The sequence below is a fragment of the Enhydra lutris genome, unplaced genomic scaffold, assembly GCF_002288905.1.
Source record: "Enhydra lutris kenyoni isolate GAN:26980312 unplaced genomic scaffold, ASM228890v2 scaffoldscaffold3, whole genome shotgun sequence".
In the NCBI taxonomy this organism is placed as follows: domain Eukaryota; kingdom Metazoa; phylum Chordata; class Mammalia; order Carnivora; family Mustelidae; genus Enhydra; species Enhydra lutris.
In genome coordinates, this window is record NW_019154087.1 from 21,930,151 (window position 1) to 21,949,499 (window position 19,349).

Sequence of the window (19,349 nt, forward strand, 5' to 3'; positions counted from 1 at the left end):
GAGTCCATGCCATAATATTATTGATAAAACAGCTATGTTTACTTATTTTACATTTTTAAACATTTGTACTTTAAAAAAATGAATAATGAAGGTTTGATTACTAGGTTCAGTTTAGTTATTACTTTAATCAGTTTAAGACCCATTTCAGTAGATTATCTGAAACAGAATGTTGTTATTAGGCTCCTGTCTGATAGACCTATCAACTTTCTACTCATTAGCATTCGTATTGGTATGGACAGAGAGATTCTAATTTTAGGGAGGGATTTTGCTGATTAGATAAACAAGACAGAGCCTTCTACAGGACACCGGATTCTCTGACATAGAACCAAATCCAACTGCCCAGGTTTTCTGGTTTTTCTTTCGCCAAGTTACAAAGACTCCTCTGCCTGTAGGCAAGGAGGTAGAAAAGAATTGGAGACTGGGCATGCAAGCAGAAGCCTTTTAGAAACTACTAAATTGCTTTACGTAAGAGAGAGTAAAGCTGAATGCCCAGGGTGGTCTAGGAGAGAGAGGAGGAGAGAGAAAGTTGGAGCGGAAGCGAGCAAGTGAGGAAAGCTGCCTGCCCTGTGATGTGAGACCGTCCCAGGAACACCATATCCTGAACTCACAAAAGGCCTGGGAAGAGTGGGGTTTTGGAGGCAGCTGGTGAAGAGAACTGACTGACCCATCTGAACTGGTCTCGGACAAAACCACGATGAACCCCAGCAGAGGGGTCCGCGGAACCCTGGACTCGTAACTTCCTTCACCTGTGAAATTGGGCTCTGAGCCAAGTTTAATCAGTGTCTGAGGAATAAGGAATCACCAGGTGACATCTTGAGTCCAGCAACAGCAACAAATAATAATAATAATATTATTATATAGGTATTGTGAGTTGAATAAAATTTTCTAAGTTCCTATTTAAAACAATAATAAAACTACATCTTAGTCCTTTAGAGTGAAGAGAAGACAAGCATTTAATCTACTCCCACACACTTCAGAGAAGGAAAACTGAGCCCCATAGAAACTTGAGCAATTTGCTCTATGTCACAAGACCAGAGGTGGAAAACCTGAGATTAGACTGGAGGCTTCCTGAAGCCACTTTCCTCTTTCATGCTCAAGTTAAACAGGAAAGAAGCATAATAAAAATGAATGAAGTTTCTTTTAGACACGAGTTGCTCAAATAGAAGGCACACAAGATGGGGAATCGGAAGGCTGGACTCTGATCTTACATCTGCTCTTTGTAGGTATTTCCCTCTGAACATTATTCTCTGAATGTGCTTCTTTGTCTGTTAAGAATAACTGGCTTGGGTCCTTTCACCTAAAATAATTCACTGTTCTGTGAGTGCCTCTGCTTAGGGAAGAGCAGATGTTAGGGTGAGTTCATAAGGTAAATGATGGCATGTGTATGCTCTGAAAGGGTCTTGTGGGAACTTTAGATGACACGATAATTAATATAACCAGCACTGCCCCACCTCCTGCTTGTCACCCGCCCCCCCCGAGGCACTTGGGGTGCAGGAAAGAGCAGATGGAAGAATATAGGGAAATATGTAGAAGGCCCCAGTTTCTGTACCTACAGGCACAACTAGAGCAGGCTTTAGTGCTCTCAGCCATCCTTCCCTGAGAGTTCTGGTGGGGCTCAGGGGAGTGAGCCCCTTGGAAGCCATGAAAGTTCTGCTCATTCAAGGCATCTTGCCCCTCGTGGGACTCCTCCACCCATCATACTCTGCCCTTCACCTACCTTGAGCTTTTCCTCTGTTCCTCAGCTTGAATGTTCCACACTGACCTATGTGACTTGTAGGTATCACTGCTGGCTTAACATCTCTCCCATCTTTTTCCTGGGTCCCCTTCTCTTTTCCCACCAAGGGCTGGCATGCTGTAGCTGAGATGAATCATCTCTTACCAACACCCTTACAGGTTTTTCAGTTTCCCAGAAGAGAAGTCTTGCGCTGTCTGTCTCTCACCAGGCCTAAAGAGCTTTATATCTTCATGTGGCCTTAATGTATATGCTTCTCCTGTATTCATTCATTTCTCCATCATATATGTAACTGAACAATTGTTATGTGTAAGATATAGTTTCTAGGCAATGTGGAATGAGGAGGGATCATAATAGAGTGCATATTCTAGTGTGGTGAGGGGGTGGAGGTGGGAAATAGGGTCACCAGATAATATACAGGATGCCAAATTAAACTTGAGTTTTAGATAAACAACCCATAACTTCTGATATGACATGTCCCATTCAATATTTAAGATATATGTAACTTAAAAATAGTGTTGTTTATTTGAAATTAAAATTTAAGTAGTTGTTCTGTATCTTGATTTCTCAAATCTGGCATTCCTAGTAGGAGAGACAGATTTGAAACCAAAAAAAGTATACGTTACATGGCAGTTAGTGCAATAGAGAAAATTAAGTAAGATAGTGGGCAAAGAAGGTGGTGGTGGGGTATCCAGTCAACCCCTGTAGTAAGGGGACATTTGAGCCAAGGCTGAGAGGTGTACAAAAAGACAAATGACTTTTTCAAAACATTAATAGCACTTATAGGAAGGGACTAGGATTTTATTTTGTTTTATTGTGTTGTACAATGCTACATTCCTATAATTTCAAAATACATAGGTCTTTTTGTGCATTTTGTGTTCATATTCATTTGCCATCAGGAAACCAGAGTAGAAAACTAAAGTAAACTAGAAAGAATAAATAAGAATGAAGATCAGAAACCCCATTTTCAAAAAAAAAAAAAAAAAGAAAGAAAGAAACCCCATTTTCTTGACTTTTTCCCAAACAGTTGTACCCAGAAGTCCCTGTTGGGTGCCTTGCTCAGTGCTTCCAGTGACTCTTCCTCTACCAGGTGTTACTTACCCAACTGCTTCTAAAGCCGCTGAGGCCCCCAAGTCTCATGAAAGGATACACACTCCCCACTATGGCTGCCTGCAGAAGGCGTCTAAAAGCCAGTCCTCCTCACCCTGCAAACCACTGGCTCACTCTGTGCACTGTCACTGGTAGGAGAAAAAGCACCCTCAGTGTTTCATTTAGGTGTCAGTGACCATTAGTCTTTATTTTACTGCGTGAGCATACCAACACCCCCAACTCCAGAGGCAGGGGAGCAACCTTAAGACTGATACCATGTTCACAGCATAGAGAATCTAGTCAGTGATGTTAAAACAACATATAGTGACAGGTGGTAGCTACGCTCGTGCTGACCATAGAGTAATGTATAGAGAAGTGGAATCACTATGCTGTCCATCTGAAACTAATGTGACATTGGGTGTCAATTATACCCAAGTAAAAAAATTGAAAAATAAATAAAAATAAATAAGCCTAAGGAAGAGTTGAAAAGCCCGGACGGGTGTTGGGGGGCGAGGGGAGACCAACACCATATTCTGCTCAGTATCACTCTTTCCATCCGCTGATGGTTCATCTTTCTTGTAGTTATTTCCCTCTTCTGTTTGGATGAGTTCTTTTTGAAAATGCAGCACTTAAACAAAATCAGTTTTGACAAGTGAATGTAAAATTATATGATGCTAAAAATTTTAAGCTCCAACTCATTGTAAATTCTCATTGCCAGAATAGAAAACTGTTGCCCTCAGGCGAGGGATATTACCAATGACCTATTTCCCTTTGGCAGTCAATTTCGTAAGACAACCACACTCCTTCCTCTTTTTCAGCATTCTTTCGGGTTGACCCCGATTAGCAGTACCTGAAACAATTGTAAAAATCTTGAGTGATGTCTTATGTTAGAGTTCGAAGGAGCTAAAGAGCGTTTGGTTTGAGGGAGAGAGAAGGGAGGGAAGGAAGGAAGAAAGAAAAGAAAATAGCAAGAGGGTTTCCTAAAAGCCAGTCCAACTTATTTTTAGCTTAAATATGCACATCATCATTTGTGAGTAATAGGGAATGCTTTAGAATTTAAACTATTAGAGAGAAAACCTTATCAATCTACATCTTAAGTTAACTGTTGTTTTTCATTATTACTATCTTGGGAATATCCTTCAGTACTTGTGAAATGCAATCAGAAATTGATGGACACATTCTATAACAAAAAGGAAACTAACTCTCTACATTTGAAACCTAACTGTCATTTTTTCGTCTATACTTTTCTGACTTTTTTCATATGTATATTTTTAATACATTACATAGTAATGTAATATTGTATCTCTGTGTGAAGGGGACTCATAGTATTTTATGCTCATACACCAGAAAATATTAATATACTACATGACATATGGTTCATTCTTCTTCATTCATTCCTTTTGATTTGTGTCTCTTTATTTCATGAAATGCAAGAAAACTTCATTCAAAGCAAAAAATTCTATGACCTTAATTAGATGTCCTCTTAAGTTATTTTTGTATGTATTGTTTTTTTCTGGCTCAAAAGTCAGCTCTTTGTTCACAGGTGCCTGTCATACGTATTTCATCTTTATATCCCACGAAACATGCATTCTAGAGTAGAACAGGTAGAAAATTCTCACTAAATGTTAGTTGAATGAATTGATGCCTTCCAGAATCTCACATCTTGGACTTGGAGCTCAGAGTTACACAGCATTTCATCCTTAACATTCCTTTCCCACAACCTTTCCCAATTCCTTCCCACAACTAAGGTTGGATAGTAGCAGAATGCTCCATAGCCTCCTAATCTAAGTTTGAATATATTCTTCTTCTTCTTTTTTAAGATTTTATTTATTTATTTGACAGAGATCACAAGTAGGCAGAGAGGCAGGCAGAGAGACGGGGGTGGGGGGGTGGGGGGGGGGAGTAGGCTCCTGCTGAGCAGAGAGCCCAATGCAGGGCTCAATCCCAGGACCTTGAGATCATGACCTGAGCTGAAGGCAGAGGCTTTAACCCACTGAGCCACCCAGGTGCCCCTGAGTGTATTCTTCTTGATAAAACTTATTAGAAAGGTAAAATGCTGTGAGTCACTTTCTCACATTTCTTTTTATCTTCCTTTGGTTCATTCAAGAAACAGCTTTATTCACTTTTAGCTTTAAAATTTTGTGAGATACCTGTTGAAATGATAAACACGCATACAAAAATTTAACCTTACAAGTGATAAATGTAAAACTGGGCAACAGTAAACTCTCATTTGTGCTTATTAATATTGCCCCCCAAATAATTAAAATTGTGATATCCAGTGCCGATGAAGTTGTGAAAAAGTAACACAGAGGGGGGGACCTATTGAAGTAGATAAAACTTGAATCCTTTGGAAGACAATTTAGAAATATTTACAGAGGTGGGTGTTTTAGTTTATCTTTAATAGCAGAGACTGGCAACAACCAAGTATTCAAGTGTTTGGGACAGACTAAACATATGATCATAGCGGACTTTGATAGATGATAATCAAACTATTCACAAGACAATCATGAATACCATGTGAAAACAAATACCAGATATTAGTATCAAATATCAATAGTATCAAATAATAAAAAATCAGAATGTCAAACTATGTAATAAGCTTGCAATTGCTTGAAAACATGTAAGCATAAATAAAAAAGACTAGAAGGAAACAGGACAAAAAGAAAACAATTATTATAGGGTGATAGAATCCTGGGTGCATTTTTTTGTTTTGTATTATGTTAAAAGATTATTTTAACAGTATATAAAAATGTTAAAACGGGATCAAGTTTTAGTCCCTCGGTGTTCATATATTAAGGAGGATGTTAACCAGATACCTAAGCAACGTCTCTCTTCCTTGCCTCAAAATCTCAGCATGTACTTTGTTCAGTTCCAGAGGCTTAACTATTTTTTTATTATTATTCTGGCTACCATGGTTATTCTTTGAAAGTCTAAACAAAGTTCGTATTGTTTCTTGGCAACATCTCTTGTTTGCATTAAACCACGAGTTATGATATTAGCGCATCCTGTTGTGGGTTCTCTGAAGAAGGCAGACGTGATAGCTCTTCTTCTGTTGCTGAGTAAATGACAGTCCTTTTTCTGGGCATATTCTATTTCTGAGTTCTTACTCTTTGTGATGTGCAAATGGCCAGTCAAAAATTTCCTATAATGGCCATTGCTCTTCTGTCAGCATTTTTGCCATTTATCCACGGAAAGTACAAGAGTTACAATTATAGTGTAACTTTATATACAAAGCAGAATTTCTTCCAGGAAATTAATATAATCCAGTATAGTAGTAAAATATTTTTTGCTTTTCTAGAAGGATAACATAAGCTTCCTATTCTTAGTTTATCTGGATTTATATAAAGATATAAATCATCTTTATATAAGCTATAATTAATTCAGGTTTCTATACATTCTGAAAGTTCATTTATTTTTCTTTTTTTCCTTTAAAGATTTTATTTACTCACTTGACAGAGATCACAAGTAGGCAGAGAGGCAGGCAGAGAGAGAGGGGGAAGCAGGCTTCCCGCTGAGCAGAGAGCCCGATGTGGGGCTCCATCCCAGGACCCTGGGATCATGACCTGAACCGAAGGTAGAGGCCTTAACCCACTGAGCCACCTAGGCGCCCCGAAAGGTCATTTATAAGTGAGGAGTATAAACCAAAGGATAATGAGGATGGAAATACTCCCATGTATTCTCTCCCAATATTTAGATGCTTTCATTCATTCTAGAATGCATCGTATTGTTAAGAGCACAACCTCTTAAGTTAGATCATGAGAGTTCAAATCTTGGCTAGAGTTGTGTAAGTCTAGAAAAGTTGCTGAAGCCCTCTGTGCCTTAATTTCTTCATCTGTTAAATAGAGATAAAGGTAGTACTTACCTCATAGAAACTGGTGAGAATTAAATGGATTGATGAATGTAAAGTTCCTGGCACTTAAAAATGGTAGTTATCATTATTAATGTGCATTTTTTTTAAGCTGAGAGTACAAATATTGAAGTGCAATCTCTGCCCTGTAGGAGACTTAGAAAACATGCTTAAAGATCAACTAAGTTGGGCGCCTGGGTGACTCGGTCGTTAAGCGTCTGTCTTTGGTTCAGGTGGTGATCTCAAGGTCTTGGGATTGAGCCCTGCATTGGGCTCCCTGCTCAACAGGAAGCCGGCTTCTCCCTCTGCCCCTCCCCCTGCTTGTGGTCTATCTCTCTTTGCGTCTCTTTTTGTCAAATAAATAAATAAAATCTTTTAAAAAAATCAACTAAGTTTGCTGTGAACCTAAAACTGGTATAAAAATAAAGTTTGTTTTTTTTTTTAAATCAACTAATAACTTTACTACCCTCACTGGAAAGAAGAAAGCTGTCCCATCATTGGTGCACACTGTAAAGGGCTTTGGGAATGTTCTTTTTTTTTTTTTTTTTTTAAAGATTTTTTTTTTTTTTTTGACAGAGATCACAAGTAGGCAGAGAGAGAGGAAGGGAAGCAGGCTCCCTGCTGAGCAGAGAGCCCGATGCGGGACTTGATCCCAGGACCCTGAGATCATGACCTGAGCCGAAGGCAGCGGCTTAACCCACTGAGCCACCCAGGCACCCTTTGGGAATGTTCTTAAATGAAATGGAATTCTATTTGATATGACTTGGAGCCACATGGAAGAATCGAGAGTCAGAGTATCTTATTCTTGCTGCTGGGCACTTCATGACTTCTCATTTTTGGAAAACAACTGCTGGTTCAGAGCCTAGGAAAACTGTTACACAGTCTCTTCTTTCTGAGATGGGAAATTTTTCTGACCTAGTAACCATCATCTTTCTCCCAAATGCCTATCACTCAATAGGACAATGAGAGCCACAGCTCTGAATGTCTTATTCTAATTATTTTTGTAGTGAAATTGAGAAGAGAAACCAAAGCCATTTTGACTTTTGACTTTTGTGTCAGATGTGTCTAATTTTGTTGGTGTTCAAAGATGTGTATGTTCTTTAAGCTATAGATTTAGAAATACTCATTTGATTAAGTCTCATAAATGTAATGATTTGGTCTTTATTTTCCTGAGCTGATGAACCACTTGCAAGTTCTCCGTCGAGAGGGCTTGTGTTTTCAGATGTCTTTAACTCATTCCACAGCCTACAAGGTACCCAGCACCATGCTAGATATACATTTCTGTCGGTAAGTTGCTTCAGCTTTCTTAACGGAGAAAAGACTGAACAAAGGAAATTAACCCTGTTTATCCTTGGGCCCTAGCACATAGGATTTTGGACCAAATAAGCTGATTTGTATTTACACTAGTAGACACTTATTTTTCTACTTCCAGATCATTATTGGACAGCTATATCCTCTAATGATCTATATAATGTATAGATTTTATGTCTTTTATTTAATAGTGTCTATTTTTTTCATGAGGGTGATCCCGGGTTGCCTGGAGCAGTAGGACAAAATGGAATACCAGGGCCAAAGGTTAGTACAAGTGAAACCAAGCAGAATCATTTGAGATATGAGTTTTCATGAAATTGTAAGCTATACAGTTTTTTATATTCCACTGGTGTTACTTGGATGGAATATTGTTAATAGTATAACATGCTGCTGAATAGAAGTTTGTGACTAATGACTAAATTATGTGTATGATTCTCATTAGCATTACACATGCAAAAAAGCAAATAAGATACAATTGTCGAAATCTTTATTCTGGGATATTTCAATAACATGAAAAAAAGCCCATATTTCAAATATGACTCTTGTCATTTTGCCACTTAATAAGCATTTTAAATCGTAGGCCATGTTAATACTGCCTGAAATGTGTGTAATATTCACAAGATTTACTAAAGATGACTTTCATGGTGCCACTGTGGTCTTTCTGCAGTATTTGGTCACCTCCAGCACATACAGAATATAACCAGTCAACAAGACGAAGAGCAGAATAAAGAATGTGACATGTTTTGTTGTTTTTTTAAGACGTTTACTTTCTTAAAGTAATGTCTACACCCAATACGGGGCTCAAACTCACAGTCCCTAGATGAAGAGTGGTACGCTCTACTGGCCGAGCCAGACAGGTGGCCCGAGATGCGGCATGTTTAAAATTTGAAAACGGATATGGTCTGAATTACTATAGAGGGAAAACTTGTAATGAGGGTTTGGGGGAGGTTGCAGACTTTCTTTGTTTTTTTTTTTTTTTTTGAAGAACAAATGAATTTATTAAATATAAAAAGATTGGGGACAGTTTAAACCGAACAGGCAGACAAATCCCAAATCCTTTGATGAGTGAATATCCCTTGAAGTACATAACTAATGTCTAATCCCATCAGCTGTGTGGTGTGTGTCTGTACCCACAGATGCCTGTCAGCTGATTTTACAGATCACATTGCCATTGACAGGCGCCTAGGACAGACCTAAAATTTATAGACCTGTCCTTTGTCCTGCAGGAGAGGAAAGAAAATATTCCTTCTGGGCCTACGGCCATTCTCCTGTCTTTTCCCCGTCCCTTGCTCCATGCTAAAAAGCCAAATGATAAGAGTTAATGCTTAATGCATGTTCTCAGTGCTAGTCTTCTGTTGCCTAGCAACCATCAGGATGGATGTTGAGCACTGAAAGGTGGCTTGAAATTCAGAAAGCCAAAGGGTCAGACTGAGTCCCAGCAACTGAAAAGAGTTTTGCCTCCAAACTGATTTTGAGGGATTTTTAATTTTAAAAAACACAATAATCATCTTGAGCCAATTTTTTTAAGCAGCCTGATCTCATGGCAACACTTACTGATGCTTTTCATAAGAGGAATATTATCATGATGTGCATGATTTACTTTAGAGTTCTTCCACTCCATTGCCTGTGCCTTCCTAGGTAAAGTGAAAATAAGGATTCTCTTCAAAGCACAGTTTTGCATTTTAGTCCTCATACTGTCCCAGTCATCATTTTGAATAAAGACATTCTCCTAAACTCATGTTGACTCTGCCCCATTCTAATCTCTTTCCTGAAGGTACCAGTGTTGCCCAAAATATACCTGATTTGGAACATGCAGGTTATCAGCAGGTTAAAGAGAGTCATGACACTTAAGGGGTCCAAAGTCAGATCTGTGTTCAGGATCATGTTTGAAGAAGACAGATGGGGGAACTACACAGACTCTAGGCCCCTAAAATAATCCATACGCTTGGTGCTGCTTTGAATAAAAGACCATGAAAGGATGTGCTAGTTCACCTTACTGATTCTGAGTTTGGGAGGAATAAAAACTTGAAAACTAAGAAGCTGCTCAAGACATTGAACTGGTACCACATTGTTCTTAATGCCCCCAAAATGGTTTCTGGATGATAATCTTAAATACCTTTCTTTCATCTTTTAAAATCAAAGAATTAAGATTACATTTGATATTAATATCCATGCCCAATTCTTCAGGAAACTCATCTTGCAATTTGTTTTCAATATAGCAATTCTATGTTGGCAAAATAGAAAGTGTCACATATAATTGACTTATTATGGTCAATATCTGATTTTGTTAGGTGGTGTTTAATTGGCTGTTTTATAATTTAATGTGTCTCTCAATCTTTGTTCTTTTGCTCAGGGAGAACCTGGAGATCAAGGCGAAAAGGTAAGAATGACTCTGCCCGGAAACACCCCCACCCCCCGCCGCAAAGAGATATCAAACCTAACTGTATAGAAGTATGGATGAGTAGCTAGCCGTAGATACAGATCCATAGATACAGAGAGATATAACAACCACTGTGCTTGTCTAACTGTTAATTAGTAGGAGAAAATAGTGTAATTCTTATGTATGGACAGAGGTTTGGATAAAAAGGTTTAAAGAAATGGAGGGAAAGGGAACAAATTTGAACATTCTATGTCAGGCTTCTAAATGGTATTCAGAAATCTGTAGGCCTGAAAAACTTGTTTTTGCCTACTTTCTAATGCCACTCCAATGCTTTTCTAAGCATCTGTATCTCTCCTTACTGCTTCCTAGGTCACGAAGTTAAAGAAATACAGATGTTTACCTGTAACAAAGACACTGGAAATTGCCCCACAAAGAATTCTTATAAAAAAGCAAAAAGAAACACAAAAGGAGGCGGAGAGTGCCATATGTTAAATTTCTCACAGACGTCCTTCCTGACTACTTTTGGGGCATCCTGATTATTTTTAGACTCTCATTACATATCGTGGTGCTAATTTTCCTGGTTCTCATGCTGTTTACTTTGATAATGCTTGAGACATGTGCTGCTTATGTAGGAAGCTACCAAAACATTACATCATGCTCTTCAGAAGTGATCTGAACATTCTGATAAAGTAGTATCATCACTTCCAATCCTAAAAGAAGTACCCCTAAAGATCCAGCACACTTCTTGAATGTAACTGTATTTTTCGGCACTGTGAAGCAAAAATTTAAAAGACACTTATTTAAATGGAGGGAGAGCAAAGCAGAGGGAAAGGCTAGTCCAACCCTTCACTTCGTGACCACTCTGAGTCAGTCCTCCTCATAAGAAAGTCTGTTGTGTCTGTTTTGTTTTTTAATAAAGGGATTTCCAAGCAATCTTTTTTTAAAAGTATGCTAATAGGCTGCCTGGGAAAGGTTCCTCTTAAGAGACTATCGGTACATTTATTTGGCTTCCAACCAGTTCTTTGTAATTAACTTGAAATTAATTAGTCATCAGGTCACTCTTTTGTGTAGAAATTAAGGAGGGGAAAGGAGCAGGGCCAGCACCTTCCCAGGGATTCATCAGAGAGAGCAACTTGGGCTGCTGGGTTGCTGTGGTGTGTCCCCCGCCACAGACAAACGCCTGAGCAGGTTAGCTGCTTCTTTATCTGAAACAAGAAAAGGAAACAGAAAAAAGTAGCAGTCTCTCTCCTACATCTCTGCCTTCTTCCACGGAAACCATTATCAGTACTTGATGTCTTATGTAAAGGAAATTTTTAAATGCTGAATTGACCTCTTAGGAAGCGAAACAGAAGAAGGGCCTTCCAGCTTAGGGAATCTATGAACAATAACGCATTGTTACCGCTAACGGCTATCACTAACAGTTTATGCTGCATCAGAAACTGGCCTAATTGTTTTGCACAAGCATAGTGTTTATTTCTTATAACCCCATAAAGCATTCTTGCCCTTCTGTTACACATGCGAAACGTGATGTAGGGAGGATTTCATTTGCCCAGTAGGTGCTGGAGCTGGGCTCAGTCTGCCGGCCCCAAGGTCCATGATGTTTCCACTGTAACATGCTGCAAGACTTAAATGAAACAATTCAGCATTGAAGGAATCAAAGCATGGATAATGAGTGAATGACTTTTTTTTTTTTTTTCGTAACGCTTTGCTTTGTGGTAGAAAGGAGATGTCAGGGAGGGAATAAGCACAGGAAATCTCAAATATAACCCAGAAAGCATAAACTCTCCAGTTTCTTTTACCATAATTAAAAAAGAGAGAGCGTTCAAATAAAATACAGGGTGTTCAATGCACAGATGCAAAACACTTAGGTGCTGACAAATTAATCTTCTGCCCGTAGTTTTGAGGGCTGTGTCATGCACTTCTAAGCCCTGGAGATTTGATTTGAGCTGAACTTGAAGACACAGTAGGATTTACACAAAGAGGAGGGAAAGGGGAGGGCAGGAGCTTAGGGGGGCAGGAATGGTGGGAAGGATGGACAGGGAGGTGCTGAGGCATGTGGCATATTGAGGGAATGGTCAGGAAAAGGCTTTCTTGAGGAGAAAACAAATAATGTTAAGGAGGCTTTCCGTGCCAGAATGAGCTATTCGAATCAGAGAAAGTACTGCTTTCTGTTGATATCATAGAATAATTTAAAACTGCTCAGCTATGTTCATTGTAATAAATTTTATTTGGATCACTTGATATCAGGCAGCTGCTCAAGTAAAAATACGTTAGCTCTGTAGAACATTTGCAACAGATTTTGATATATAGTGCACTTGAAAGCAAATTCAAAGTAATGAAAGCTACTGTATGTAATGTCACCAATATATTTCACCATATCACTTTCCCCCCCTTAGGGAGAAGCTGGAGAGCATGGCCCCAAAGGTGACACAGGCGAAAAGGTACAGTGTTGTGAAATATGAAAGAGTATGTGTATGAGCAAGAAATATTATTCCATGTATGTGAAAGCGGAAGATTTTGAGAAAGGTAAGTGAGTGGTAGTAGCTTAATAAGATAAGATGGGAAATAATTCTACAAGTTTAGAGAATATTTGAATATCAAACTTGTAAAGGTAATCGTTCTACAAACTCCTAGCTACAAATTTAAATATTTTAAAAATAAAAGGGTATGTCACAAATTCTAGAAAATGTGTAGCCTCATTTACAATAATATGGTCTTCAAAAAGAAAACAATTTGTTCATATGTAAGTGGGGCACTCTCCACTCAAAGTTGTAAAATAAAATTTCTAGAGTGATTCCATTTGTTCCAATTTGGGGAGCGAACAAGTCACAGGATTGGGATGAGATATACAAGTTTGAAAGTAAATGTCATTTGATTAGAGCCTCTAGTGCAATCTTAAAAATTTACCTTCACTTGAAATCTACTAAATCCAGATATTTCGTCAGCCTTTGCATTGTTTTTTTTTTTAATCTTTTAAATCGTTATTAGCATTTATATCACAGTGGTCTTGTGACTCATCTTCCTACCTCTTCTCATCACCCCACTCCCCATCTATCATTATAGCTTCTGCTTGGCTTCATGCATCACAGATATCTCTGGCATAAGAAGGGTATTTTATTGCACTTGTGCTGTAAAGAATTAAGAAAAAGATCTTTTAAGCAACTGAAATTAGAATAGTCAGATTTTCATGAAAATCAAGCTAAGTAATTGAGTGATAAAAAAAGATTTATTCATTTAAGCTTAGAGTTGAGGATAAAAATATTTTGCTTTGAAAATTATTACAGTACAGATGGGTAATGGTTAGTCGTAAAAGCATCCCCATAAAAAAGGAGAAATTTACCTTTCTCATTCTTATAAATATTAATATAAATATGGCATGGATGGTAGGAATGAATTAATGTGACCAAGTTGTAGTTATGTTTGCATTCGAGGAGCAGTCCAGAAATTAGAGTGGGCCCTCAGTCTCTGGTAGACCGGGGTTTCCCACCCTCAGCATTATTGACATATTGGGCCAGATAATTCTTTGTTATGGGGGCTGTTGAATGTTTAACATCATTCTTGGTCTGCTGCTGCTAGATCCCACTAACTACGACAACCAAACCTATCTCTAGACATTGCCAAATGGCCACTGTGGGATAACATCACTTCTAGTTGAGAACCATTGCTGTAGACCCGTTCTCTGTATCTGTCAAATCTAATTATCATGCTCCAATCTAATACGGCATGCATGAGCTTAATACTTAATAAGACTAATGATATACCTCGATCACTCTCGGAGTCAGAATTTCAAACACCACCTATATAAATCTGGATGTTATATTTAACTTTCCTGTTTATACTTAAAACCAGAGGTCAGCAAACTTCCAATAAGGGGCCAGAAAATAAATATCTGAAGTTTTTGGGCCTTGTGGTCTTTGTCACAACTACTCAACGCTGTTGTTACAGTGTGACAGCAACCATTAACAATATGTAAACAAATGAGTATGGCTGTATTCCAATAAAACTTTATTTCTGGACACTGAAATGTTAATTTCATGGAATTTTCATGTGTTATGAAGTATTATTGTTCTTTTTTTTTTTTTTTTTGAGCCATGTAAAAATGCAAAACCCATTCTTAGCACGTGGGCCACACATATGCTGGTGCTAGCTGGAGTTGGCCCACAGGTCTCAGTTGCCAGTCTCTGTTTAAAGAAAGGAGAGCAGTTTTTTCAACTGAGAAAAGTTTATGCCAAGTCTCAACTACACCTATGTGGATTTCTGCAGAAAATTTTATGCTTTACAAGATGCATTTTTAAAGCTTTGTTTTTGGAATGTAGGCCAATAATAGTTTCTTTAATCACACATTTTTTAATTTCAATTTTCCAGTCACAAAGCAACTTTTTTCTCTGAAAAGACCAAGTCTATATCAAGGGAATATCGTTCTTATTTTTTATTTTAATGCAAATCATTTACCATAACAACTCACACAGAGTAACTCTCAATAAATGTTAGCTTTCTTACCACATGGAAATTGAAATCAACTGGATAGGTTGTTTTCTTTTTTATCAAAAAGTTTTATTAGTCAACTGAAATTAAGTACCAGAAATGCTGCAGTTAAAACGGAAATCATTTTTATAAACTTTCAATGGGCCTAAACCGGGGATTGTAAATAGGAATCTGTAACATATAATATGTAATCTGACCTATAGCATTCATCCTGAGAATGCTGTAATTGGAATATAATTTTTGATGTGTTTTTTAAAACATTTCCTGCTTCTGTCATATAATTTGTTTCCAGTATGTTGGAAACACTCTTCTCACGGCCTTTGGGTTCAGTATGTGAAACTCATTCATCATTTACCAAGTTTGAGATGTAAAATAAAAAAATGCTTTTTTTTTTCCCCTACCATTGATGTAGTAAATTACGTCATTGACTGATTCACTGTAATAGGATTTTTTTTTCCTTTTGATCCAACTCTGTGCCTTTGGATGGTAAAGTAATCGAAACCTTTCCAGACCCGTCATCTGGAAATGCTGTGGAACTGTAAAAACTACCAGGCTGGGTTTTGTCCATGGCGAGCAACTGTGCTATACTCTAGTCTTGCGAGTAACACGCCAAAGAATGATTTCATGTGGAGTTAACTACGCAAAGGTTATGTTCTGCTCTTTGGAGCGTTACTCCCACCGACAAACGTAGACATGGATTTGTTATCTCTTCCTAGCAACTTGAAAGTAGGTAAGTTGGTGCAGCAAGCTGAATGGTTTGGTCACCCCACTCTATCATTCATAATTCAGTCTGCTGGACCTGACAGGTGCCTTCACTTTCTCTGGTCCCTCTTTGTCCATTCCCAGAAACACACTGCTTTCTTGGTTTATGCCTGCATAGCATCATCGATTTGCATCCTCCGAGCCTTTTCTTTTCTGTTTTATTATGTTATGTTAGTCACCATACAGTGCTTCATTAGTTTTTGATGTAGTGTTCCATGATTCATTGTTTGCATATCAGAAGTCGCACCTGTATTTGGAGCTACCACCAAATTGTCTCTTCTTAAAATCCTGTGTGAAGATCTATCTCAGTGGGCCCCTGCACCCCCGGTCAATGAGGGGTCTCTCTAACTCAGCACATGTGGTTGCCTCAGCTTAGAACACTCTTCCTGTCTGTCCACTCCTTCCTCCACTTTCTTTTCTTTAGTCCCCTGAGACGACCTTTGTCTATAAGTCATTTCCCTTGGGCAGTCATTTCAGTCTTCTCCAGATTGGTTAGGTTACCTACTCTAGTCGCCCACAACACTCTTTAAAATCCCTTTCATAACCGTTATAACGGTTTATTGTAATTCCTTGTTTAGTTGGACATCCAGCTCATTGGGAAAGAAAAAAACACACAAATAAAGAGAAACTATATGATGTCAGACTATTCCCAGCACCAGTCTAAGTTCCTGGCACATACTTGTAAGATAATAAATATTTATTGAATAAACAACCTGTTTTTAAAAATTTTATTTTCCTTTCAACTGTTTTTTATTTCCATGGAATGGTAGAACTTTTTCCTGTGACGTGCATTTGTTTATCATGTCTTCTGCTATATACAGAGACACAGGATTTCCCAAGCATGAGAATCTCTTCCTATCCCAGATGTTTCTTTTAAAAAATGGAAAGAAAGGAAGAAAAAGATAGTATTTTTTAATGCTTTTAATCAGTAATTTTTTTGTATATATTTTAGTACATGGCTGTCATGAGCATAGGCCAAGGGCGGGGATTGTAACTGCATTGCTCCCCGATTTCACCCACCTCCCCCCATCCCTGCAAACAGAACATGGCTGGCACATACTCCGTGCTCAACAAACACTTATCGAATGAATTAATAAATGATAGAAATGTCACCACATTCACTTGATTTATCCACTTAGACTTTATTAACACATACACAACATTATATACTAACTATTGTGTTTGAAAATAATCACACCCAAAACAGAAACTCTCTGTGTTTGAATGATCACAAGTCAAATTCATTTACCTCAAGTGTCTTCTCAAAGGATTTTTCCATTCGTGACTCGCCCTGTGGAAATGTGTTTCTAGACCAGCCGACTTACAAAACGAAGAGTATACTTGAGACATAGTTGGATTTTTCCGCCTTTAATCCTGTATTCATTTTCATTTTTGGAGGAATGAGGATTATAAGCACATAAATAAGAAATAAGGTATTTCCACGACTTGCAGGACTAGCCTTTAAAATGTTTAACTTATGACTGTCTTTCAGCGTTGTCTTGCCACTTAAAAGTTATAAAAATTCCTCAAGATTTCACAGTCTAAGTTTTTAAAAAGAGAATTAAAATATCACTCATAGTCACCTCAAATGAAACTGCTCCTATTTCCACAAGTAAATCAGCCTTTCAGGAAACTGTCTTTCTCTTCATCCACTTCCTATGAGAACTAAATCTAGTCCTTAGTCTCATCAGTAGATTATCCAGCCACTTTCCATTAGGACATTAAAATAAAAAGGTTTTAAATTGCAGTTAATACTAGCAACTTCCCTTTATTTTTAAGTTTACTGCAACGTTTATGCCTTGTTGTCAAAATGAAATAAACCAATAATTCTTATTCTAATAAAAAGAACATGAGAAGTCCAAAATTCACTTATCCTCTCGTTGCTTCAATTTCCTTATCTATTAAGTGAAAATAGTCATATATGCCCTATCTCATCAGAATTTTATTGGGTCTAAATGAGATGAGAGAAGGGATTTAGCAAAGTCAAAATTGCTTTTAGGAATACAAAGGTCTCCTTGTGCAAAATATTACAAACCAGATTCATTGGTGTTGATGGCTTTCAGATTTGATTTAGTAGAAATAAGTATTATTTTATTAGCCACATTTATTTCACTCCCCATTTGGAACTCAGCTGAATGTTAGTGATCAGAAAGAGAAGCCAGTATAAGACAGTATTTAGGGCCCTTATGTTTTATCATGTTTTAATTTTTCCTTGGGTAATAACAATTACAGACATCCAAGAAGCTCACATATATATCAGTTTCTTCAGTAAACTAATTCATTATTTCCTTCTCCTTCCCAAGTTTTTCCCCCCCTCCTAAATTTTTTTCTCATTTTGATCCTTGACTGCTGACTTGTTTAAAACATTCTTTTAGAGATTTGCTCATTCCTTTGCCATAGAGGTGTTGAACATCTCCTATGGGCTAGGCATGGAATAAAAACAGGCACTGAATCTCTCCCCATGTGGCTGATTGTTTGAGGAAGGGACAGACAATGAATAAGCAGAAAACATAAATATGTAATTCTGAAGTGAGCTTTGCAGGACATGAACAGAGCTCAATGCTAGATGGGAGGAAGCTGTATGTGGAGCGTGTGTCTGAAGTTGGTTGTTGACAGGTTCTTTGAAGCAAAGCCATATAAGCTGAGACCTCAAGAAAGAGAAGGTGCCAACCTGGGGAAGAGGTGGGAAGAATTGGGTGAAGGGGACCAGTGCTCCATGGACGGAGGCCCAAGGCTTCATCTCTGTCTCTGAAAGAGATGGGCAACTTCCTAAATCCAGAATAAGGAACCAGATTCCTGGAGTTCCTTGAGCACTTGAATGCATATGACAACTGAAGAAATTCCAGTATGTACCTTCCTTCTATGGCAGTTCCTAATTTCTCAACAGTCTCAAGTAGTTAAGTTTTCTCCCTCTTTTTCTTTTTTCTTTCTTTCTTTCTTTCTTTTTTTTTTTTAATTTGCCTTGTAGCATGTTTATGGGATGGGGGTTAGAAGGAGCTTGAAAATCAAGGCACTTTTGCTGCCCTATTTTAGAGATAGATGGGCACTAAGGATGGCACGTGAGGTAATGAGCACTGGGTGTTATACGCAACTCATGAATCATTGAACACTACATCAGAAATTAATAATGTACTATATGTTGGCTAATTGAATTTAAATTTAAAAAAAGAAGAAAGAAGCAACATTCTTAACTAACCTCCTTTTCTTTTACACCAATCCCTCTCTGCGGATTTTATAGCATATTTACTTTGGGAATGTAGTCACCCTCTTGTGGTATCCCAGTGGAGAACAGTGCCTTTTAGAAAGTCAATCAGAGAAAGATAATTATCATATGATCTCACTGATAAGTGGAACTGAAGAAACAAAACAGAGTACCATAGGGAAAGGGAGGGAAAAATAAAACAAGATGAAATCAGAGAGGGAGACAAACCATAAGAGATTTTCCTTTTTAAAAAGAGTTTATTTATTTATTTTAGAGAGAGAGTGAGAAAGAGAGATGAGAGAGCACACAGAGGGAGAAGCAGGGTCCCCACTGGCAGCCCTATGTGGGGTTTGATCCCAGGACCCTGGGATCATGACCTGAGCTGAAGGTAGAGGTTTAACTGACTGAGCCACTCAGGAGCACTCCCCTCCTCCAAGGAGATTCTTAATCATAGAAAAACAAACTGAAGTTTGCTGGAGGGGTGGGAGATGGGGTAATTGGGTAATGGACATTAAGGAGGGTACGTGATGTAATGAGCTCT

At 38.1% G+C, this 19,349-nt stretch overlaps 1 protein-coding gene across 2 annotated transcripts in view; it reads left to right on the forward strand.

The window, feature by feature from the left end:
• Positions 1–19,349, forward strand: part of LOC111157025 (collagen type XXV alpha 1 chain) — a 492,475-nt gene that overhangs the window by 416,263 nt on the left and 56,863 nt on the right. For both annotated transcript variants that reach the window (XM_022518228.1, XM_022518236.1), the window contains exons 13-15: positions 8,190–8,243; positions 10,333–10,359; positions 12,756–12,800. In XM_022518228.1, the coding sequence (XP_022373936.1) occupies positions 8,190–8,243; positions 10,333–10,359; positions 12,756–12,800 (126 nt within the window). The remainder of the gene's footprint in view (positions 1–8,189; positions 8,244–10,332; positions 10,360–12,755; positions 12,801–19,349) is intronic.